Genomic DNA, 27,416 nt, shown 5'->3' on the forward strand with positions numbered 1-27,416 from the left:
TTGCAAGTTTCTGACTGACTAATTCTGAGACGAGCAGGGCATTAAAGATAGTATGTGTTTATGTAATAATGAATTTCTTATTCTGAGTCGGGCTGAATCACAGCTGCACTTAAATAACTGACTTCAGTATGACAGGCGGATTTCAGAAGTCCCTATGGGCCCTAGTCAAAAGTAGTACACTATATAGGGACTAGGGCCCTGGTCAAAAGTAGTACACTATATAGGGACCAGGGCTCTGGTCAAAAGTAGTGCACTACTTTTTTTGTACCGCTTGCCGTGCGGTAGCAGAGCGAACAGTTTTGAGGATCTGGGTCCCATGCCAAATCTTTTCAGTCTCCAGAGGGGGAATAGGTTTTGTCGTGCCCGCTTCACGACTGTCTTGGTGTGCTTGGACCATGTTATTTTGTTGGTGATGTGGACACCAAGGAACTTGAAGCTCTCAACCCGCTCCACTGCAGCCCTGTCGATGAGAATGGGGACATGCTCTTTCCTCTTTTTCCTGTAGTCCACAATCATCTCCTTTTGTATTAATCAAGTTGAGGGAGAGGTTATTGCCCTGGCACGACACAGCCAGGTCTCTGACCTCCTTCCTATAGGCTGTGTCATCGTTGTCGGTGATCAGGCGATACATTTACTGTTGTCATCGGAAAATGGAATGATGGTGTTGGAGTCGTGCGCGGCCACGCAGTCATGAGTGAACAGGGAGTACAGGAGGGGGCTGAGCACGCACCCCTGAGGGGTCCCCGTGTTGAGGATCAGCATGGCGGATGTGTTGTTACCTACCCTTACCACCTGGGGGCGGCCAGTCCAGAATCCAGTTGCAGAGGGAGGTGTTTAGTCCCAGGGTCCTTAGCTTATTGATTAACTTTGAGGGCACTATGGTGTTGAGCGCTGAGCTGTAGTCAATGAATTAGCATTCTCACATAGATGTTCCTTTTGTCCAGGTGGGGAACGGCAGTGTGGAGTGCAATAGATTTGCATCATCTGTGGATCTGTTGGGGCGGTATGAAAATTGGATTGGGTAACCACAGTGGTGTGATGTGAAGGTTGAGCTGGGGTGTTTGGGGTCTGCGTGGTTAATTCCTCCCCACACACACACTACAATTTGATTTTGAATCACCAAGGTAGTTGCAGCAGGGGGAATCCAGACTGTGTTTAAAACAGGCTAGCAGAATCCCAGGGCTGACAGAACACAGTGCTCTGAACCTACAGATGGTTCTACAGTACCCAGCCAGGTTATAGTGTAGCAGAATGATCCATTCACCTTCTCTCTCTCTCTCCTCTTCCTCCTGTTAGATATCTGGAGTCTTGGTGTGATCCTGTTCATGCTGGTGTGTGGACAGCCCCCCTTCCAGGAGGCCAACGACAGCGAGACCCTCACCATGATCATGGACTGTAAATACACTGTACCCACCCACGTCTCCAACGCCTGCAAAGAGTGAGTCCCGCATACACACACGCAGACATTTACACGCATCCTAATTAACAAGTGTTCTCCAGAACAGATGCTGACCTCTGTCTTTCAGCCGTGGTTATGTAACAGATGAGCTGTAAACATCTGAATAGGAGCCAGACCTCTGACTACCATATCTCTCCTTTGTGTTAAGCCTGAACGTCTGTCTGGACGCCAGTCAACACTCCGTGGTCTGGAAGGTTGCCAGTCAGATCTGTGCACATCCAATCATTGGTAGTTCACTTTTCTTCAGGCACTTCTCTGAGCTTCCTGAATCAGGATGGTCCTGACAGATAAATATGTCTGCTGCTATTCCCATAGCTTTGGATTGACCCCGGGGTTGATGCTTATCGCTCTAGATTGAGTTCTAGTTGAGTTCAGGGAGGGGGGTAATAAACGGAGCCAGTGTTTGACTCCAGTAAAAGGTCATGTCTCTACTAGCTACTCTCATTGTTTATCTTTCCATCTCAGTATTTTTAGACTCAGGAAATGTGCTGCTGCTATCTTTTTTATTTGAACAAATGATCTACTGTGATTTATACTGTGGGCTAAATGAGGATTGCACAGCCACATAGAATATAGGCCTGACAGCCCTCCATTTACTCTCTGAATTTGCTGTCTCTTTCTAGCAGGGCATGACAGCAGTTTATTTGTCATATGCACATAACAGTGTAGGGGACAGTCCATCTGCTCCGTTTGAACTAGACCACAGTCTGTAAAGACCAGGCCTGGTTCTATTTTCCCCAGCAGAACAGACAGAACCAGGCCTGGTCTTTACAGACTATGTTCCCCAGCAGAACAGACAGTCTGTAAAAACCAGGCCTGGTTCTATGTTCCCCAGCAGAACAGACAGTCTGTAAAGACCAGGCCTAGTTCTATGTTTCCCAGCAGAACAGGTGGTCTGTAAAAACCAGGCCTAGTTCTATGTTTCCCAGCAGAACAGGTGGTCTGTAAAGACCAGGCCTGGTTCTATGTTCCCCAGCAGAACAGACAGTCTGTAAAGACCAGGCCTAGTTCTATGTTTCCCAGCAGAACAGGTGGTCTGTAAAGACCAGGCCTGGTTCTATGTTCCCCAGCAGAACAGACAGTCTGTAAAGACCAGGCCTAGTTTCTGTGTTTCCCAGCAGAACAGACTGTGTGTTTTGTCAAGCCGTGACTGATGATGATATTTTGGCTCCTTGAACATCCAGTTCCTTTCCTCCTGGCTCTGCTGTACTACATGTTTATATGAGTGTCCTCCTTCCTTGATTGTTCAGATGTCTGCCTTGATTCAATCTTCACAGTCAAATGAAATGAACAGAGAGGGGGGAAATAACGTTCACAAGCCCCAAATGGAGTTGAATATGGAACATGTTGTTACCTATCATTAGAATTGAATATGGAACATGTTGTATATAGAGTTGTTTTACCTATCATTAGAATTGAATATGGAACATGTTGTCTATAGAGTTGTGTTACCCATCATTAGAATTGAATATGGAACATGTTGTGTTACCTATCATTAGAATTGAATATGGAACATGTTGTCTATAGAGTTGTGTTACCCATCATTAGAATTGAATATGGAACATGTTGTGTTACCTATCATTAGAATTGAATATGGAACATGTTGTCTATAGAGTTGTGTTACCTATCATTAGAATTGAATATGGAACATGTTGTGTTACCTATCATTAGAATTGAATATGGAACATGTTGTGTTACCCATCATTAGAATTGAATATGGAACATGTTGTGTTACCCATCATTAGAATTGAATATGGAACATGTTGTGTTACCTATCATTAGAATTGAATATGGAACCTGTTGTGTTACCCATCATTAGAATTGAATATGGAACCTGTTGTGTTACCCATCATTAGAATTGAATATGGAACCTGTTGTGTTACCCATCATTAGAATTGAATATGGAACATGTTGTGTTACCTATCATTAGAATTGAATATGGAACATGTTGTGTTACCTATCATTAGAATTGAATATGGAACCTGTTGTGTTACCCATCATTAGAATTGAATATGGAACCTGTTGTGTTACCCATCATTAGAATTGAATATGGAACCTGTTGTGTTACCCATCATTAGAATTGAATATGGAACATGTTGTGTTACCCATCAATAGAATTGAATATGGAACATGTTGTGTTACCCATCATTGTTGGAACCTGTTGTGTTACCTATCATTAGAATTGAATATGGAACATGTTGTGTTACCCATCATTAGAGTTGAATATGGAACATGTTGTGTTACCTATCATTAGAGTTGAATATGGAACATGTGTGTTACCCATCATTAGAATTGAATATGGAACATGTTGTGTTACCCATCAATAGAATTGAATATGGAACATGTTGTGTTACCCATCATTAGAATTGAATATGGAACCTGTTGTGTTACCTATCATTAGAATTGAATATGGAACATGTTGTGTTACCCATCATTAGAGTTGAATATGGAACATGTTGTGTTACCTATCATTAGAGTTGAATATGGAACATGTTGTCTATAGAGTTGAATATGGAACATGTTGTGTTACCCATCATTAGAATTGAATATGGAACATGTTGTGTTACCTATCATTAGAATTGAATATGGAACATGTTGTGTTACCCATCATTAGAATTGAATATGGAACATGTTGTGTTACCCATCATTAGAATTGAATATGGAACATGTTGTGTTACCTATCATTAGAATTGAATATGGAACATGTTGTGTTACCCATCATTAGAATTGAATATGGAACATGTTGTGTTACCCATCATTAGAATTGAATATGGAACATGTTGTCTATAGAGTTGTGTTACCTATCATTAGAATTGAATATGGAACATGTTGTGTTACCCATCATTAGAATTGAATATGGAACATGTTGTGTTACCCATCATTAGAATTGAATATGGAACATGTTGTGTTACCTATCATTAGAGTTGAATATGGAACATGTTGTGTTACCCATCATTAGAGTTGAATATGGAACATGTTGTCTATAGAGTTGTGTTACCCATCATTAGAATTGAATATGGAACATGTTGTGTTACCCATCATTAGAATTGAATATGGAACATGTTGTTTTACCTATCATTAGAGTTGAATATGGAACATGTTGTGTTACCTATCATTAGAGTTGAATATGGAACATGTTGTGTTACCCATCATTAGAATTTAATATGGAACATGTTGTGTTACCCATCATTAGAATTGAATATGGAACATGTTGTGTTACCTATCATTAGAGTTAAATATGGAACATGTTGTGTTACCTATCATTAGAGTTGAATATGGAACATGTTGTCTATAGAGTTGTGTTACCCATCATTAGAATTGAATATGGAACATGTTGTGTTACCCATCATTAGAATTGAATATGGAACATGTTGTGTTACCCATCATTAGAATTGAATATGGAACATGTTGTCTATAGAGTTGTGTTACCTATCATTAGAATTGAATATGGAACATGTTGTGTTTCCCATCATTAGAATTGAATATGGAACATGTTGTGTTACCCATCATTAGAATTGAATATGGAACATGTTGTGTTACCTATCATTAGAGTTGAATATGGAACATGTTGTGTTACCTATCATTAGAGTTGAATATGGAACATGTTGTGTTACCCATCATTAGAGTTGAATATGGAACATGTTGTCTATAGAGTTGAATATGGAACATGTTGTGTTACCCATCATTAGAATTGAATATGGAACATGTTGTGTTACCTATCATTAGAATTGAATATGGAACATGTTGTGTTACCCATCATTAGAATTGAATATGGAACATGTTGTGTTACCCATCATTAGAATTGAATATGGAACATGTTGTGTTACCTATCATTAGAATTGAATATGGAACATGTTGTGTTACCCATCATTAGAATTGAATATGGAACATGTTGTGTTACCCATCATTAGAATTGAATATGGAACATGTTGTCTATAGAGTTGTGTTACCTATCATTAGAATTGAATATGGAACATGTTGTGTTACCCATCATTAGAATTGAATATGGAACATGTTGTGTTACCCATCATTAGAATTGAATATGGAACATGTTGTGTTACCTATCATTAGAGTTGAATATGGAACATGTTGTGTTACCCATCATTAGAGTTGAATATGGAACATGTTGTCTATAGAGTTGTGTTACCCATCATTAGAATTGAATATGGAACATGTTGTGTTACCCATCATTAGAATTGAATATGGAACATGTTGTTTTACCTATCATTAGAGTTGAATATGGAACATGTTGTGTTACCTATCATTAGAGTTGAATATGGAACATGTTGTGTTACCCATCATTAGAATTGAATATGGAACATGTTGTGTTACCCATCATTAGAATTGAATATGGAACATGTTGTGTTACCTATCATTAGAGTTAAATATGGAACATGTTGTGTTACCTATCATTAGAGTTGAATATGGAACATGTTGTCTATAGAGTTGTGTTACCCATCATTAGAATTGAATATGGAACATGTTGTGTTACCCATCATTAGAATTGAATATGGAACATGTTGTGTTACCCATCATTAGAATTGAATATGGAACATGTTGTCTATAGAGTTGTGTTACCTATCATTAGAATTGAATATGGAACATGTTGTGTTTCCCATCATTAGAATTGAATATGGAACATGTTGTGTTACCCATCATTAGAATTGAATATGGAACATGTTGTGTTACCTATCATTAGAGTTGAATATGGAACATGTTGTGTTACCTATCATTAGAGTTGAATATGGAACATGTTGTGTTACCCATCATTAGAGTTGAATATGGAACATGTTGTGTTACCTATCATTAGAGTTGAATATGGAACATGTTGTGTTACCTATCATTAGAGTTGAATATGGAACATGTTGTGTTACCTATCATTAGAATTGAATATGGAACATGTTGTGTTACCTATCATTAGAGTTGAATATGGAACATGTTGTGTTACCTATCATTAGAGTTGAATATGGAACATGTTGTCTATAGAGTTGAATATGGAACATGTTGTGTTACCCATCATTAGAATTGAATATGGAACATGTTGTCTATAGAGTTGTGTTACCTATCATTAGAATTGAATATGGAACATGTTGTGTTACCCATCATTAGAATTGAATATGGAATATGTTGTGTTACCTATCATTAGAATTGAATATGGAACCTGTTGTGTTACCCATCATTAGAATTGAATATGGAACATGTTGTGTTACCCATCATTAGAGTTAAATATGGAACATGTTGTGTTACCTATCATTAGAATTGAATATGGAACATGTTGTCTATAGAGTTGAATATGGAACATGTTGTGTTACCTATCATTAGAATTTAATATGGAACATGTTGTGTTACCTATCATTAGAATTGAATATGGAACATGTTGTCTATAGAGTTGTGTTACCTATCATTATAATTGAATATGGAACATGTTGTGTTACCCATCATTAGAATTGAATATGGAACATGTTGTGTTACCTATCATTAGAATTGAATATGGAACCTGTTGTGTTACCCATCATTAGAATTGAATATGGAACCTGTTGTGCTACCCATCATTAGAATTGAATATGGAACATGTTGTGTTACCCATCATTAGAATTGAATATGGAACATGTTGTCTATAGAGTTGTGTTACCTATCATTAGAATTGAATATGGAACATGTTGTGTTACCCATCATTAGAATTGAATATGGAACATGTTGTGTTACCTATCATTAGAATTGAATATGGAACCTGTTGTGTTACCCATCATTAGAATTGAATATGGAACATGTTGTGTTACCTATCATTAGAATTGAATATGGAACATGTTGTGTTACCCATCATTAGAATTGAATATGGAACATGTTGTGTTACCTATCATTAGAGTTGAATATGGAACATGTTGTCTATAGAGTTGTGTTACCCATCATTATAATTGAATATGGAACATGTTGTGTTACCTATCATTTAGAGTTTAATATGGAACATGTTGTCTATAGAGTTGTTACCCATCATTAGAATTGAATATGGAACATGTTGTGTTACCCATCATTAGAATTGAATATGGAACATGTTGTGTTACCCATCATTAGAATTGAATATGGAACATGTTGTGTTACCCATCATTAGAATTGAATATGGAACATGTTGTGTTACCTATCATTAGAATTGAATATGGAACATGTTGTCTATAGAGTTGAATATGGAACATGTTGTGTTACCTATCATTAGAATTGAATATGGAACATGTTGTGTTACCTATCATTAGAATTGAATATGGAACATGTTGTCTATAGAGTTGTGTTACCTATCATTAGAATTGAATATGGAACATGTTGTGTTACCCATCATTAGAATTGAATATGGAACATGTTGTGTTACCTATCATTAGAATTGAATATGGAACCTGTTGTGTTACCCATCATTAGAATTGAATATGGAACCTGTTGTGCTACCCATCATTAGAATTGAATATGGAACATGTTGTGTTACCCATCATTAGAATTGAATATGGAACATGTTGTCTATAGAGTTGTGTTACCTATCATTAGAATTGAATATGGAACATGTTGTGTTACCCATCATTAGAATTGAATATGGAACATGTTGTGTTACCTATCATTAGAATTGAATATGGAACCTGTTGTGTTACCCATCATTAGAATTGAATATGGAACATGTTGTGTTACCCATCATTAGAATTGAATATGGAACATGTTGTGTTACCCATTAAAATTGAATATGGAACATGTTGTATTACCCATCATTAGAATTGAATATGGAACATGTTGTGTTACCTATCATTAGAGTTGAATATGGAACATGTTGTGTTACCTATCATTAGAGTTGAATATGGAACATGTTGTGTTACCCATCATTAGAGTTAAATATGGAACATGTTGTGTTACCTATCATTAGAATTGAATATGGAACATGTTGTGTTACCTATCATTAGAGTTGAATATGGAACATGTTGTGTTACCTATCATTAGAGTTGAATATGGAACATGTTGTGTTACCCATCATTAGAATTGAATATGGAACATGTTGCGTTACCTATCATTAGAATTGAATATGGAACCTGTTGTTACCCATCATTAGAATTGAATATGGAACATGTTGTGTTACCCATCATTAGAATTGAATATGGAACATGTTTTGTTACCCATCATTAGAATTGAATATGGAACCTGTTGTGTTACCTATCATTAGAGTTGAATATGGAACATGTTGTGTTACCTATCATTAGAGTTGAATATGGAACATGTTGTCTATAGAGTTGAATATGGAACATGTTGTGTTACCCATCATTAGAATTGAATATGGAACATGTTGTCTATAGAGTTGTGTTACCTATCATTAGAATTGAATATGGAACATGTTGTGTTACCTATCATTAGAATTGAATATGGAACATGTTGTGTTACCCATCATTAGAATTGAATATGGAACATGTTGTGTTACCTATCATTAGAATTGAATATGGAACATGTTGTCTATAGAGTTGTGTTGCCTATCATTAGAATTGAATATGGAACCTGTTGTGTTACCCATCATTAGAATTGAATATGGAACATGTTGTGTTACCCATCATTAGAATTGAATATGGAACATGTTGTGTTACCCATCATTAGAATTGAATATGGAACATGTTGTGTTACCCATCATTAAAATTGAATATGGAACATGTTGTATTACCTATCATTAGAGTTGAATATGGAACATGTTGTGTTACCTATCATTAGAGTTGAATATGGAACATGTTGTGTTACCCATCATTAGAGTTAAATATGGAACATGTTGTGTTACCTATCATTAGAATTGAATATGGAACCTGTTGTGTTACCTATCATTAGAGTTGAATATGGAACATGTTGTCTATAGAGTTGTTACCCATCATTAGAATTGAATATGGAACATGTTGTGTTACCCATCATTAGAATTGAATATGGAACATGTTGTGTTACCCATCATTAGAATTGAATATGGAACATGTTGTGTTACCCATCATTAGAGTTAAATATGGAACATGTTGTGTTACCTATCATTAGAATTGAATATGGAACATGTTGTCTATAGAGTTGAATATGGAACATGTTGTGTTACCTATCATTAGAATTGAATATGGAACATGTTGTGTTACCTATCATTAGAATTGAATATGGAACATGTTGTCTATAGAGTTGTTACCTATCATTAGAATTGAATATGGAACATGTTGTGTTACCCATCATTAGAGTTAAATATGGAACATGTTGTGTTACCTATCATTAGAATTGAATATGGAACATGTTGTCTATAGAGTTGAATATGGAACATGTTGTGTTACCTATCATTAGAATTGAATATGGAACATGTTGTGTTACCTATCATTAGAATTGAATATGGAACATGTTGTCTATAGAGTTGTGTTACCTATCATTATAATTGAATATGGAACATGTTGTGTTACCCATCATTAGAATTGAATATGGAACATGTTGTGTTACCTATCATTAGAATTGAATATGGAACCTGTTGTGTTACCCATCATTAGAATTGAATATGGAACCTGTTGTGCTACCCATCATTAGAATTGAATATGGAACATGTTGTGTTACCCATCATTAGAATTGAATATGGAACATGTTGTCTATAGAGTTGTGTTACCTATCATTAGAATTGAATATGGAACATGTTGTGTTACCCATCATTAGAATTGAATATGGAACATGTTGTGTTACCTATCATTAGAATTGAATATGGAACCTGTTGTGTTACCCATCATTAGAATTGAATATGGAACATGTTGTGTTACCTATCATTAGAATTGAATATGGAACATGTTGTGTTACCCATCATTAGAATTGAATATGGAACATGTTGTGTTACCTATCATTAGAGTTGAATATGGAACATGTTGTCTATAGAGTTGTGTTACCCATCATTATAATTGAATATGGAACATGTTGTGTTACCTATCATTTAGAGTTTAATATGGAACATGTTGTCTATAGAGTTGTTACCCATCATTAGAATTGAATATGGAACATGTTGTGTTACCCATCATTAGAATTGAATATGGAACATGTTGTGTTACCCATCATTAGAATTGAATATGGAACATGTTGTGTTACCCATCATTAGAATTGAATATGGAACATGTTGTGTTACCTATCATTAGAATTGAATATGGAACATGTTGTCTATAGAGTTGAATATGGAACATGTTGTGTTACCTATCATTAGAATTGAATATGGAACATGTTGTGTTACCTATCATTAGAATTGAATATGGAACATGTTGTCTATAGAGTTGTGTTACCTATCATTAGAATTGAATATGGAACATGTTGTGTTACCCATCATTAGAATTGAATATGGAACATGTTGTGTTACCTATCATTAGAATTGAATATGGAACCTGTTGTGTTACCCATCATTAGAATTGAATATGGAACCTGTTGTGCTACCCATCATTAGAATTGAATATGGAACATGTTGTGTTACCCATCATTAGAATTGAATATGGAACATGTTGTCTATAGAGTTGTGTTACCTATCATTAGAATTGAATATGGAACATGTTGTGTTACCCATCATTAGAATTGAATATGGAACATGTTGTGTTACCTATCATTAGAATTGAATATGGAACCTGTTGTGTTACCCATCATTAGAATTGAATATGGAACATGTTGTGTTACCCATCATTAGAATTGAATATGGAACATGTTGTGTTACCCATTAAAATTGAATATGGAACATGTTGTATTACCCATCATTAGAATTGAATATGGAACATGTTGTGTTACCTATCATTAGAGTTGAATATGGAACATGTTGTGTTACCTATCATTAGAGTTGAATATGGAACATGTTGTGTTACCCATCATTAGAGTTAAATATGGAACATGTTGTGTTACCTATCATTAGAATTGAATATGGAACATGTTGTGTTACCTATCATTAGAGTTGAATATGGAACATGTTGTGTTACCTATCATTAGAGTTGAATATGGAACATGTTGTGTTACCCATCATTAGAATTGAATATGGAACATGTTGCGTTACCTATCATTAGAATTGAATATGGAACCTGTTGTTACCCATCATTAGAATTGAATATGGAACATGTTGTGTTACCCATCATTAGAATTGAATATGGAACATGTTTTGTTACCCATCATTAGAATTGAATATGGAACCTGTTGTGTTACCTATCATTAGAGTTGAATATGGAACATGTTGTGTTACCTATCATTAGAGTTGAATATGGAACATGTTGTCTATAGAGTTGAATATGGAACATGTTGTGTTACCCATCATTAGAATTGAATATGGAACATGTTGTCTATAGAGTTGTGTTACCTATCATTAGAATTGAATATGGAACATGTTGTGTTACCTATCATTAGAATTGAATATGGAACATGTTGTGTTACCCATCATTAGAATTGAATATGGAACATGTTGTGTTACCTATCATTAGAATTGAATATGGAACATGTTGTCTATAGAGTTGTGTTGCCTATCATTAGAATTGAATATGGAACCTGTTGTGTTACCCATCATTAGAATTGAATATGGAACATGTTGTGTTACCCATCATTAGAATTGAATATGGAACATGTTGTGTTACCCATCATTAGAATTGAATATGGAACATGTTGTGTTACCCATCATTAAAATTGAATATGGAACATGTTGTATTACCTATCATTAGAGTTGAATATGGAACATGTTGTGTTACCTATCATTAGAGTTGAATATGGAACATGTTGTGTTACCCATCATTAGAGTTAAATATGGAACATGTTGTGTTACCTATCATTAGAATTGAATATGGAACCTGTTGTGTTACCTATCATTAGAGTTGAATATGGAACATGTTGTCTATAGAGTTGTTACCCATCATTAGAATTGAATATGGAACATGTTGTGTTACCCATCATTAGAATTGAATATGGAACATGTTGTGTTACCCATCATTAGAATTGAATATGGAACATGTTGTGTTACCCATCATTAGAGTTAAATATGGAACATGTTGTGTTACCTATCATTAGAATTGAATATGGAACATGTTGTCTATAGAGTTGAATATGGAACATGTTGTGTTACCTATCATTAGAATTGAATATGGAACATGTTGTGTTACCTATCATTAGAATTGAATATGGAACATGTTGTCTATAGAGTTGTTACCTATCATTAGAATTGAATATGGAACATGTTGTGTTACCCATCATTAGAATTGAATATGGAACATGTTGTGTTACCTATCATTAGAATTGAATATGGAACCTGTTGTGTTACCCATCATTAGAATTGAATATGGAACATGTTGTGTTACCCATCATTAGAATTGAATATGGAACATGTTGTGTTACCCATCATTAGAATTGAATATGGAACATGTTGTGTTACCCATCATTAGAATTGAATATGGAACATGTTGTATTACCCATCATTAGAATTGAATATGGAACATGTTGTGTTACCTATCATTAGAGTTGAATATGGAACATGTTGTGTTACCTATCATTAGAGTTGAATATGGAACATGTTGTGTTACCCATCATTAGAATTGAATATGGAACATGTTGTGTTACCTATCATTAGAATTGAATATGGAACCTGTTGTTACCCATCATTAGAATTGAATATGGAACATGTTGTGTTACCCATCATTAGAATTGAATATGGAACATGTTTTGTTACCCATCATTAGAATTGAATATGGAACCTGTTGTGTTACCTATCATTAGAGTTGAATATGGAACATGTTGTGTTACCTATCATTAGAGTTGAATATGGAACATGTTGTCTATAGAGTTGAATATGGAACCTGTTGTGTTACCTATCATTAGAGTTGAATATGGAACATGTTGTCTATAGAGTTGTTACCCATCATTAGAATTGAATATGGAACATGTTGTGTTACCCATCATTAGAATTGAATATGGAACATGTTGTGTTACCCATCATTAGAATTGAATATGGAACATGTTGTGTTACCCATCATTAGAGTTAAATATGGAACATGTTGTGTTACCTATCATTAGAATTGAATATGGAACATGTTGTCTATAGAGTTGAATATGGAACATGTTGTGTTACCTATCATTAGAATTGAATATGGAACATGTTGTGTTACCTATCATTAGAATTGAATATGGAACATGTTGTCTATAGAGTTGTGTTACCTATCATTAGAATTGAATATGGAACATGTTGTGTTACCTATCATTAGAATTGAATATGGAACATGTTGTGTTACCCATCATTAGAATTGAATATGGAACATGTTGTATTACCTATCATTAGAGTTGAATATGGAACATGTTGTGTTACCTATCATTAGAGTTGAATATGGAACCTGTTGTGTTACCTATCATTAGAGTTGAATATGGAACATGTTGTCTATAGAGTTGTTACCCATCATTAGAATTGAATATGGAACATGTTGTGTTACCCATCATTAGAATTGAATATGGAACATGTTGTGTTACCCATCATTAGAATTGAATATGGAACATGTTGTGTTACCCATCATTAGAGTTAAATATGGAACATGTTGTGTTACCTATCATTAGAATTGAATATGGAACATGTTGTCTATAGAGTTGAATATGGAACATGTTGTGTTACCTATCATTAGAATTGAATATGGAACACGTTGTGTTACCTATCATTAGAATTGAATATGGAACATGTTGTCTATAGAGTTGTGTTACCTATCATTAGAATTGAATATGGAACATGTTGTGTTACCCATCATTAGAATTGAATATGGAACCTGTTGTGTTACCCATCATTAGAATTGAATATGGAACATGTTGTGTTACCCATCATTAGAATTGAATATGGAACATGTTGTCTATAGAGTTGTGTTACCTATCATTAGAATTGAATATGGAACATGTTGTGTTACCCATCATTAGAATTGAATATGGAACATGTTGTGTTACCTATCATTAGAATTGAATATGGAACCTGTTGTGTTACCCATCATTAGAATTGAATATGGAACATGTTGTGTTACCCATCATTAGAATTGAATATGGAACATGTTGTGTTACCCATCATTAGAATTGAATATGGAACATGTTGTGTTACCCATCATTAAAATTGAATATGGAACATGTTGTATTACCCATCATTAGAATTGAATATGGAACATGTTGTGTTACCTATCATTAGAGTTGAATATGGAACATGTTGTGTTACCTATCATTAGAGTTGAATATGGAACATGTTGTGTTACCCATCATTAGAGTTAAATATGGAACATGTTGTGTTACCTATCATTAGAATTGAATATGGAACATGTTGTGTTACCTATCATTAGAGTTGAATATGGAACATGTTGTGTTACCCATCATTAGAATTGAATATGGAACATGTTGTGTTACCTATCATTAGAATTGAATATGGAACCTGTTGTTACCCATCATTAGAATTGAATATGGAACATGTTGTGTTACCCATCATTAGAATTGAATATGGAACATGTTTTGTTACCCATCATTAGAATTGAATATGGAACCTGTTGTTTTACCTATCATTAGAGTTGAATATGGAACATGTTGTCTATAGAGTTGAATATGGAACATGTTGTGTTACCCATCATTATAATTGAATATGGAACATGTTGTCTATAGAGTTGTGTTACCTATCATTAGAATTGAATATGGAACATGTTGTGTTACCCATCATTAGAATTGAATATGGAACATGTTGTGTTACCCATCATTAGAATTGAATATGGAACATGTTGTGTTACCCATCATTAAAATTGAATATGGAACATGTTGTATTACCTATCATTAGAGTTGAATATGGAACATGTTGTGTTACCTATCATTAGAGTTGAATATGGAACATGTTGTGTTACCCATCATTAGAGTTAAATATGGAACATGTTGTGTTACCTATCATTAGAATTGAATATGGAACCTGTTGTGTTACCTATCATTAGAGTTGAATATGGAACATGTTGTGTTACCTATCATTAGAATTGAATATGGAACATGTTTTGTTACCCATCATTAGAATTGAATATGGAACCTGTTGTGTTACCTATCATTAGAATTGAATATGGAACATGTTGTGTTACCCATCATTAGAATTGAATATGGAACATGTTGTGTTACCTATCATTAGAATTGAATATGGAACATGTTGTGTTACCTATCATTAGAGTTGAATATGGAACATGTTGTCTATAGAGTTGAATATGGAACATGTTGTGTTACCTATCATTAGAATTGAATATGGAACATGTTGTCTAGAGTTGTGTTGCCTATCATTAGAATTGAATATGGAACCTGTTGTGTTACCCATCATTAGAATTGAATATGGAACATGTTGTGTTACCCATCATTAGAATTGAATATGGAACATGTTGTGTTACCCATCATTAGAATTGAATATGGAACATGTTGTGTTACCTATCATTAGAATTGAATATGGAACCTGTTGTGTTACCCATCATTAGAATTGAATATGGAACATGTTGTGTTACCTATCATTAGAATTGAATATGGAACCTGTTGTGTTACCCATCATTAGAATTGAATATGGAACATGTTGTGTTACCCATCATTAGAATTGAATATGGAACATGTTTTGTTACCCATCATTAGAATTGAATATGGAACCTGTTGTGTTACCTATCATTAGAATTGAATATGGAACATGTTGTGTTACCTATCATTAGAATTGAATATGGAACATGTTGTGTTACCTATCATTAGAGTTGAATATGGAACATGTTGTGTTACCTATCATTAGAGTTGAATATGGAACATGTTGTCTATAGAGTTGAATATGGAACATGTTGTGTTACCCATCATTAGAATTGAATATGGAACATGTTGTCTATAGAGTTGTGTTACCTATCATTAGAATTGAATATGGAACATGTTGTGTTACCCATCATTAGAATTGAATATGGAACATGTTGTGTTACCTATCATTAGAATTGAATATGGAACATGTTGTCTATAGAGTTGTGTTGCCTATCATTAGAATTTAATATGGAACATGTTGTGTTACCCATCATTAGAATTGAATATGGAACATGTTGTCTATAGAGTTGTGTTACCTATCATTAGAATTGAATATGGAACATGTTGTGTTACCCATCATTAGAATTGAATATGGAACATGTTGTGTTACCCATCATTAGAATTGAATATGGAACATGTTGTCTATAGAGTTGTGTTACCCATCATTAGAATTGAATATGGAACATGTTGTGTTACCCATCATTAGAATTGAATATGGAACATGTTGTGTTACCCATCATTAGAATTGAATATGGAACATGTTGTCTATAGAGTTGTGTTACCTATCATTAGAATTGAATATGGAACATGTTGTGTTACCCATCATTAGAATTGAATATGGAACATGTTGTGTTACCCATCATTAGAATTGAATATGGAACATGTTGTCTATAGAGTTGTGTTACCCATCATTAGAATTGAATATGGAACATGTTGTGTTACCCATCATTAGAATTGAATATGGAACATGTTGTGTTACCCATCATTAGATTTGAATATGGAACATGTTGTCTATAGAGTTGTGTTACCTATCATTAGAGTTGAATATGGAACATGTTGTGTTACCCATCATTAGAATTGAATATGGAACCTGTTGTGTTACCCATCATTAGAATTGAATATGGAACATGTTGTGTTACCTATCATTAGAATTGAAAATGGAACCTGTTGTCTATAGAGTTGTGTTACCCATCATTAGAATTGAATATGGAACCTGTTGTCTATAGAGTTGAATATGGAACATGTTGTCTATAGAGTTGAATATGGAACATGTTGTCTATAGAGTTGAATATGGAACATGTTGTCTATAGAGGTGAATATGGAACATGTTGTCTATAGAGTTGTGCTGCCTACTGTCATGTCTTTACTATCATTAAATTGAAGACTTAGTTTTTATCAAAGATTCTCTGTAATTAGTATTACGCGATCAACTGATTAATCATGTAACTGTAATTAACTAGGAAGTCGGGGCACCAAGTAAAAATATTCAGATTACAAGGTTATAATTTCCTAATATAACCTTTCAGATATTTTATATCTGATCAATTAGTCTTCTGATTAATGAATGATTTACTTTACCTCACGTTAGTCTCATTCCAAACGTCGTAAATTGTTGGTTATCTGCACGAACCCCGTCTTCACTGAGTCATCCAAACATCAATCGTCTTCAATCATTTATTTATTACTAACTAAGTAATTCACAGAAATACATAAACAAACAAAAAAGGTAAATGTGGTTACGAGAAATGATAGGAGAATGTGCCCTAGTGGGCTAAACCGGCATCGTGGCTTGGTGGACAAAAGGGAAGTGGGGTTCGACTGAGAAGACAACGTACAGTTGATAATTCTAACAATTGAAATGCTAATCCTTTGCACATGAACGCTCACTCATTCGGGAACAATTACAATCAATACATATATTTACACTCAGTGTGTCGTCTTGATCGCTGGTCAAAAGTTGTTTATTTTGTAGAATTGTCCGTCTCTCTCCCTCGCTCTCTCTGTCGCGGTTATAGTGGATAGTTCAGAGTGACATTCATTCGTTTTGTTATAGTATGGATGTTTTGGCAGTTGTCATTCTTCGCGTTCAATGATACCGAATTCCTAGCTGCAGACTAGTAATTAATATCAGACTTGTTCTTATTCTGTCGGTATCGATAGTCTAAGAGTTTAACCACGTGGTATGGTTAAAAGATTCAGCAATCATCTGCAACCTTTGTCCTCCTAATGGAGTAAAATATGGTCTGGTGATAATTTCCCACAGTTGGGTTTTATTCGGAATTGCAGAAAAGGGGCTATTTTGGAAGATATTATATCGATACTTAGACTTCTTTTTTTGCTAGGTGGCGTTAGCTAGTGCTAGTCGGCTGTACTTGCGTCAAAACTCAGGTATTTTTCAACCTATAGCTTGTTCTCCTTTTTAAACAGTGAGCCAACAAGTTTTCAATACTTTTATTTCCATGTCTGATCAAAACTTATTTTCTCAGCCTCTCTCATCTCTCTGCAACAGACATAGTGAGCAATATGTTTAGAATCGCAATATCGGATCGTAATACAATAGAATTATGAGAATCGCAATACATATGGTATCGGCCCGTAAGCATAATAATTATATTGTATCAAGAGGTCCCTGGCGGTTACCAGCCCTAATGTATCATCTATTGCATCCACATGTTTATCTAAACAAACCGTTGTTTGTTACAACTTGTCACACTTTGACTAATGTGTTTTGATATTCAGTGTCTTTGACTGTTTTACCAAGGAATGTATCTCATGTCAGAGCAGACATCTATCTAACCAGGGCCATTCATACAGCTCTCACTATGCACAGTCACACATACCAAATCTGCATGTTGACATTAGCCGTTCTGTGTGTCAAATCTCATTTTGTCACATGCTTCGTAAACAACAGGTATAGACTAACAGTGAAATGCTGAACTTACGGGCCCTTTCCAAATACACAGAGAGAACATTTTAAAACATTATAGAAAGATAATACCACAAGGAATGAATAAATGCACAATGAGTTGTATACACGTGTTACCAGTACAGTGTGTTGTCCTCATTCTACATACCAGAGAGTTTATTATGATGATGAATAGGCCTGTATTGCATTTATCTTTGGTCTCTACAGAAAACAACTACAAGCCACAACTCATTTTAATGGACTAAAGCCGATTTAGGTAGCCTAGTGGTTAGAGTGTTGGACTAGTAACCGATAGGTTGCAAGATCGAATCCCCTAGCTGACAAGGTAAAAATCTGTCGTTCTGCTCCTGAACAAGGCAGTTAACCCACTGTTCCTAGGCTGTTATTGCAAATAAGAAGTTGTTCTTAACTGACTTGCCTGGTAAAATAAAATAATAATCTAGGTCTAACTTTCTGGGGTCAGGAATGAGGTAATGAGGTCAACAAAATAAGTTAGTCAGTGTTGGCTGATTTTAATGAATAGACCTGTACTGTGAGGTGAGTTAGGCTGTTAGCATTATGCGAATTAGCCGTTGGCAAGTGAACTTTCTGTGAGTTGCCGCCCCTATGGAGGATGAGAGGAGAGTGAAGAGATTGGACTGGGGAGGCTGGTTGCTTCAGGGCTCAGCACAGCAGACTACACCATGTTGACCCTGCCTGACTCAGTCACAGAGGGGGAGCAGGTGTTGTCCGGGAAGAGAGACTGAAACCACCAAAACAGCCTTTAGCCCATTTAGGCTCAGCCAGTCAGTCCCCTATCTCTCTCCTCTCTCTCACTCCTCTCTCCTCTCTCTCACTCCTCTCTCCTCTCTCTCACTCCTCTCTCTCTCCTCTATCTCCTCTCTCTTGCTCTCTCTCCTCTCTCTTGCTCTCTCCTCTCTCTCCTCTCTGTGTTGCTCTACCCTCTCTCTCACTCCCGTCTCCTCTCCCCTGTCTCTCACTCCCGTCTCCTCTCCCCTCTCTCTCACTCCCGTCTCCCCTCTATCTCACTCCCGTCTCCCCTCCCCTCTCTCTCACTCCCGTCTCCTTTCTCACTCCCGTCTCCTCTCCCCTCTCTCTCACTCCCGTCTCCTTTCTCACTCCCGTCTCCTCTCCCCTCTCTCTCACTCCTGTCTCCTCTCCCCTCTCTCTCACGTCTCCTTTCTCACTCCCGTCTCCTCTCCCCTCTCTCTCACTCCCGTCTCCTCTCCCCTCTCTCTCACTCCCGTCTCCCCTCTCTCTCACGTCTACTTTCTCACTCCTGTCTCCTCTCCCCTCTCTCTCACGTCTCCTTTCTCACTCCCGTCTCCTCTCCCCTGTCTCTCACTCCCGTCTCCTCTCCCCTCTCTCTCACTCCCGTCTCCTTTCTCACTCCCGTCTCCTCTCCCCTCTCTCTCACTCCTGTCTCCTCTCCCCTCTCTCACTCCCGTCTCCCCTCTCTCTCACTCCCGTCTCCTCTCCCTTCTCTCTCTCTCCCGTCTCCTGATGGAAAGAGATCACTAAGAGGCTTTCAGTTTAAGATGGGGCCTGGGCAGTGTTGTGTTTTTCGTCCTAGATAAGCAGGTCCACCTGGGATAGGGCTGTACTGCCAAGCTGCTAGATTCCTGTTTTTTTCTTCTTCCTCATTAGCATATTTCTTGTCTCTGTTCCATTCTTTCGCCCATGCTTTGCCAAAATGTGTTTACTTGCCACAATTAATAATTCAGGAAGTCTTTTGCATTTTATCCCCTTGAGTTGTTTGATTTTGTCATTCCTGGTTTTAATAAATATGCAGGGGATTAGATTTTAAAACGCTGAGTTTCTCAGCATGACGTGGAAATGCTCTTCATATTGAGCCAATCACAGAGGATGAAACACTGTACTTTTCAGTTGTGTTGTTCATTGATCATGTGCATTGTCTGTTTGTCTGGAATCCATTTCACTCAGTCTTTGATTGCTGTCCTCGTCAACTCCTATCACGTTGATATCTGTTGTACCTTCCTACTCCGAAGTAGTTGACGTTGTGTCTCTGGAACGGTCTTCTGGGGAGCTGAAATCATGACCATTTTCTAGAAATATGGAGTAACGTGCTTCATCTCTTTTTTATGGCAACGTTATCATTTTATTCAATAGACTAGCCCTAGCCTTTGTTGTGCGTGATGTCACATTATATATGCTATAACATGTCTTCATATGCAGAGGAATGTGCAATGAATAAAATGACATACCAGCACATTACTCCCTTCTCTCCCCTTCTCTCTTCTCTCTCTCTGTTGCTCTATCACAGGTCCTCCTCTTCCCCCCTTTCTCTCTTCTCTCTCTCTGTTGCTCTATCACAGGTCCTCCTCTTCCCCCCTTTCTCTCTTCTCTCTCCCTGTTGCTCTATCACAGGTCCTCCTCTTCCCCCCTTTCTCTCTTCTCTCTCTCTGTTGCTCTCACAGGTCCTCCTCTTCCCCCCTTTCTCTCTTCTCTCTCTCTGTTGCTCTCACATGTCCTCCTCTTCCCCCCTTTCTCTCTTCTCTCTCTCTGTTGCTCTCACAGGTCCTCCTCTTCCCCCCTTTCTCTCTTCTCTCTCTCTGTTGCTCTATCACAGGTCCTCCTCTTCCCCCCTTTCTCCTCTCTCTCCATGCCTGCCTGCTGTTAGAGTACGGTAGCCAAGCCTCCATTCTCCAGGAGAGCGGAGATACTGCATGCATGACTAGGAGGTTACTATAAATATCCCCATAGCAGTTTCCTGTCTTCTTCCCCTGAGAGAAGAGTGAGGCTGGAATGTGTAGAGAACAGAGGACTGAGTGAGGCTGGAATGGGTAGAGACAGGAGGACTGAGTGAGGCTGGAATGGGTAGAGACAGGAGGACTGAGTGAGGCTGGAATGGGTAGAGACAGGAGGACTGAGTAAGGAATGAGTAGAGATCGAGAGAGACAGAAGGGGTGAGACTGGAATGGTTAGAGGCTAGAATGGTTAGAGTCTGGAATGGTTAGAGGCTGGAATGGTTAGAGGCTGGAATGGTTAGAGGCTGAAGGGGTGAGTCTGGAATGGGTAGAGGCTGGAGGGGTGAGGCTGGAGGGGTGAGGCTGGAATGGTTAGAGACAGGAGGGATGAGCCTGGAATGGTTAGAGTCTGGAATGGTTAGAGGCTGGAGGGGTGAGTCTGGAATGGGTAGAGGCTGGAGGGGTGAGGCTAGAATGGTTAGAGTCTGGAATGGTTAGAGTCTGGAATGGTTAGAGGCTGGAATGGTTAGAGGCTGGAATGGTTAGAGGCTGGAATGGTTAGAGGCTGGAATGGTTAGAGGCTGGAATGGTTAGAGGCTGGAATGGTTAGAGGCTGGAATGGTTAGAGGCTGGAATGGTTAGAGGCTGGAATGGTTAGAGGCTGGAATGGTTAGAGGCTGGAATGGTTAGAGGCTGGAATGGTTAGAGGCTAGAATGGTTAGAGGCTGGAATGGTTAGAGGCTGGAATGGTTAGAGGCTGGAATGGTTAGAGGCTGGAATGGTTAGAGGCTGGAATGGTTAGAGGCTGGAGGGGTGAGTCTGGAATGGGTAGAGACAGGAGGGATGAGCCTGGAATGGTTAGAGTCTGGAATGGTTAGAGTCTGGAGGGGTGAGTCTGGAATGGGTAGATGCTGGAATGGGTAGAGGCTGGAGGGGTGAGTCTGGAATGGGTAGAGTCTGGAATGGTTAGAGTCTGGAGGGGTGAGTCTGGAATGGGTAGAGGCTGGAATGGGTAGAGGCTGGAGGGGTGAGCATGGAATGGTTAGAGCCTGGAATGGTTAGAGTCTGGAATGGTTAGAGGCTGGAGGGGTGAGTCTGGAATGGGTAGAGGCAGGAGGGGTGAGTCTGGAATGGGTAGAGACAGGAGGGATGAGCCTGGAATGGTTAGAGTCTGGAATGGTTAGAGTCTGGAGGGGTGAGTCTGGAATGGGTAGAGGCTGGAATGGGTAGAGGCTGTAGGGGTGAGTCTGGAATGGCTAGAGGCTGGAGGGGTGAGTCTGGAATGGGTAGAGGCTGGAGGGGTGAGCCTGGAGGGGTGAGTCTGGAATGGGTAGAGGCTGGAGGGGTGAGCTTGGAATGGGTAGAGGCTGGAGGGGTGAGGCTGGAATGGTTAGAGTCTGGAGGGGTGAGGCTGGAATGGGTAGAGGCTGGAATGGGTAGAGGCTGGAGGGGTGAGCATGGAATGGTTAGAGCCTGGAATGGTTAGAGTCTGGAATGGTTAGAGGCTGGAGGGGTGAGGCTGGAGGGGTGAGTCTGGAATGGGTAGAGGCAGGAGGGGTGAGTCTGGAATGGGTAGAGACAGGAGGGATGAGCCTGGAATGGTTAGAGTCTGGAATGGTTAGAGTCTGGAGGGGTGAGTCTGGAATGGGTAGAGGCTGGAATGGGTAGAGGCTGTAGGGGTGAGTCTGGAATGGGTAGAGGCTGGAGGGGTGAGTCTGGAATGGGTAGAGGCTGGAGGGGTGAGCCTGGAGGGGTGAGTCTGGAATGGGTAGAGGCTGGAGGGGTGAGCTTGGAATGGGTAGAGGCTGGAGGGGTGAGGCTGGAATGGGTAGAGGCTGGAGGGGTGAGGCTGAAGGTGTGAAGCTGGAGGGATGAGGCAGGAATGGGTAGAGGTTGGAGGGGTGAGTCTGGAATGGGTAGAGGCAGGAGGGGTGAGTCTGGAATGGGTAGAGGCAGGTGGGGTGAGTCTGGAATGGGTAGAGGCAGGAGGGGTGAGTCTGGAATGGGTAGAGGCAGGAGGGGTGAGTCTGGAATGGGTAGAGGCAGGAGGGGTGAGTCTGGAATGGGTAGAGGCAGGAGGGGTGAGTCTGGAATGGGTAGAGGCAGGAGGGGTGAGTCTGGAATGGGGAGTGAAATAATACATGTAGGTATGCATCAGACTCTTAACGTGCTCAGACAGAAGTAAAGCTTATGTTTAGGTAAATATTGTACAGAAAGTTGAACCTTTGACGGATAGAATTATGATGGATAGGCCTAGTCTTGGGCCTAGTCAGAAGCTCTCCTATCGTGTGTGTGCGTGCGTTTGCCATGCTCATGCATTTCTGTGGTTTGGTCACGCAGTCTGCGTCACAGCTGGCAGAGGGAAATGGAAGCGGACAGCGGTTATTAAACAACGGGTTGGATTCTTCTTATCAGGGGTCTGCCTGGCCTGCCACTCTTTAGATAGGCATACTGCTACAGGGTCTACAGGAGCCCAGAGCTGACCAATCCCTGGCCAGACAGACAGACTGCACACCGACTGGGCTGAGACACCATGCACAAGATGGCACAGCTCACAGGAGGAGTACAGCACACAAAACTCTGCTTCTCTCTGTGTAGGCTGTAGCTAGTCTGTGAATGTAGGCTGTAGCTAGTCTGTGAGTGTAGGCTGTAGCTAGTCTGTGAGTGTAGGCTGTAGCTAGTCTGTGAGTGTAGGCTGTAGCTAGTCTGTGAGTGTAGGCTGTAGCTAGTCTGTGAGTGTAGGCTGTAGCTAGTGTGTGTAGGCTGTAGCTAGCGTGTGTGTGTAGGCTGTAGCTAGCGTGTGTGTGTAGGCTGTAGCTAGTCTGTGTGTGTAGGCTGTAGCTAGTCTGTGTGTGTAGGCTGTAGCTAGTCTGTGTGTGTAGGCTGTAGCTAGTCTGTGTGTGTAGGCTGTAGCTAGTTTGTGTGTGTGTTTTGTAGGCTGTAGCAAGTGTGTGTGTGTGTGTAGGCTGTAGCTAGTCTGTGTGTGTAGGCTGTAGCTAGTCTGTGTGTGTAGGCTGTAGCTAGTCTGTGTGTGTTTGTAGGCTGTAGCTAGTCTGTGTGTGTTTGTAGGCTGTAGCTAGTGTGTGTGTGTAGGCTGTAGCTAGTCTGTGTTTGTGTGTGTAGGCTGTAGCTAGTGTGTGTAGGCTGTAGCTAGTGTGTGTAGGCTGTAGCTAGCATGTGTGTGTGTAGGCTGTAGCTAGTCTGTGTGTGTAGGCTGTAGCTAGTTTGTGTGTGTGTGTTTTGTAGGCTGTAGCTAGTGTGTGTGTGTGTAGGCTGTAGCTAGTCTGTGTGTGTTTGTAGGCTGTAGCTAGTCTGTGTGTGTTTGTAGGCTGTAGCTAGTCTGTGTGTGTTTGTAGGCTGTAGCTAGTCTGTGTGTGTTTGTAGGCTGTAGCTAGTGTGTGTGTGTGTGTGTAGGCTGTAGCTTAAACTGCTGTTTTAGGTCTCGTTCTGACAGTCTTTTGGTTTTCCAGCATCTAAGAGAAAGGAAGGGGCAGAGACAGGATGTTGTGTTGATTACTTGGTCATTGTCCACTGTACAATATGTCATTTAGCAGACGCTTTCATCAAAAGCGACCTACGGTCATGCATACATTTATACAGTGGGGCAAAAAAGTATTTAGTCAGCCACCAATTGTGCAAGTTCTCCCACTTAAAAAGATGAGAGGCCTGTAATTTTCATCATAGGTACACTTCAACTATGACAGACAAAATGAGAAAAAAAAATCCAGGATTTTTAATTAATTTATTTGCAAATTGTCGTGGAAAATAAGTATTTGGTCACCTACAAACAAGCTAGATTTCTGGCTCTCACAGACCTGTAACTTATTCTTTAAGAGGCTCCTCTGTCCTCCACTCGTTACCTGTATTAATGGCACCTGTTTGAACTTGTTATCAGTATAAAAGACACCTGTCCACAACCTCAAACAGTCACACTCCAAACTCCACTATGGCCAAGACCAAAGAGCTGTCGAAGGACACCAGAAACAAAATTGTAGACGCACCGGGCTGGGAAGACTGAATCTGCAATAGATAAGCAACTTGGTTTGAAGAAATCAACTGTGGGAGCAATTATTAGGAAATGGAAGACATACAAGACCACTGATAATCTCCCTTGATCTGGAGCTCCACGCAAGATCTCACCCCGTGGGGTCAAAATGATCACAAGAACGGTGAGCAAAAATCCCAGAACCATACGGGGGGACCTAGTGAATGATCTGCAGAGAGCTGGGACCAAAGTAACAAAGCCCTACCATCAGTAACACACTACGCCGCCAGGGACTCAAATCCTGCAGTGCCAGACGTGTCCCCCTGCTTAAGCCAGTACATGTCCAGGCCCGTCTGAAGTTTGCTATAGAGCATTTGGATGATCCAGAAGAAGATTTGGAGAATGTCATATAGTCAGATGAAACCAAAATATAACTTTTTGGTAAAAACTCAACTCGTTGTGTTTGGAGGACAAAGAATGCTGAGTTGCATCCAAAGAACACCATACCTACTGTGAAGCATGGGGGTGGAAACATCATGCTTTGGGGCTGTTTTTCTGCAAAGGGACCAGGACGACTGATCCGTGTAAAGGAAAGAATGAATTGGGCCATGTATCGTGAGATTTTGAGTGAAAACCTCCTTCCATCAGAAAGGGCATTTCAGATGAAACGTGGCTGGGTCTTTCAGCATGACAATGATCCCAAACACACAGAAGCATTTCAAGGTCCTGGAGTGGCCTAGCCAATCTCCAGATCTCAACCCCATAGAAAATCTTTGGAGGGAGTTGAAAGTCCGTGTTGCCCAGCAACAGCCCCAAAACATCACTGCTCTAGAGGAGATCTGCATGGAGGAATGGGCCAAAATACCAGCAACAGTGTGTGAAAACCTTGTGAAGACTTACAGAAAACGTTGCCAACAAAGGGTATATAACAAAGTATTGAGATAAACTTTTGTTATTGACCAAATACTTATTTTCCACCATAATTTGCAAATAAATTCATAAAAAATCCTACAATGTGATTTTCTGGATTTTTTTCTTCTCATTTTGTCTGTCATAGTTGAAGTGTACCTATGATGAAAATTATTACTTTATTACTTTTTAAGTGGGAGAACTTGCACAATTGGTGGCTGACTAAATACTTTTTTTTTAGGAAGGTGTCCTGAATGTTTTGTAAACTGTCTTCATCCATAACTGTTGGTTATATGGTAGTTGTGCCAACACAGGGGATGCTGTGGTCATTTGCAATGTGACTAACATGGTGCCCTCTCTTTTCTGCCTCTCTTTTTGCCTCTGTTTCTCTCTCTCTCAGTGCAATTCAATGAGCTTTATTGGCATGATAAAACATCTTACATTACCAGAGCAAACCTATAAGAGCAATTTCAATCAGTGATGACAAAAACAATGAGTCGTTTTTTCTCTCTCTAGTCTGGTAGGCCGGATGCTGCAGCGGGACCCAAAGGGCCGTGCGTCTCTGGAGGAGATAGAGAGCCATGCCTGGCTGCAGGGGGTGGACCCGTCCCCAGCCACCAAGTTCAACACCCCCCTGGTGTCTCATAAGAGCCTGTCTGAGGATGAGCACAACGGGATCATACAGCGCATGGTGCTGGGGGACATCGCAGACCGAGAGCCCATAGTAGAGTAAGTCAACACACATACATAGACATAAACTCAGCAAAAAAAGAAATGTCCTCACTGTCAACTGCTTTTATTGTCAGCAAACTTAATATATGGAAATATCTGTAAGAGCATAACAAGATTCAACAACTGAGATATAAACTGAACATAAATTGAATAATGTGTCCC

At 38.9% G+C, this 27,416-nt stretch overlaps 1 protein-coding gene across 1 annotated transcript; it reads left to right on the top strand.

Annotated features, from left to right (window-relative positions):
• Nucleotides 1–1,296: 1,296 nt before the first annotated feature.
• Nucleotides 1,297–27,416, top strand: LOC139398530 (SNF-related serine/threonine-protein kinase-like; the record flags this gene model as incomplete). Its single annotated transcript, XM_071144477.1, has 2 exons — nt 1,297–1,438; nt 27,039–27,416. Coding segments are annotated over 2 exons (359 nt in total), but the record flags the coding sequence as incomplete, so codon positions are not given.

Source organism: Oncorhynchus clarkii, unplaced genomic scaffold (assembly GCF_045791955.1).
Source record: "Oncorhynchus clarkii lewisi isolate Uvic-CL-2024 unplaced genomic scaffold, UVic_Ocla_1.0 unplaced_contig_14074_pilon_pilon, whole genome shotgun sequence".
NCBI classification, from domain to species: domain Eukaryota; kingdom Metazoa; phylum Chordata; class Actinopteri; order Salmoniformes; family Salmonidae; genus Oncorhynchus; species Oncorhynchus clarkii.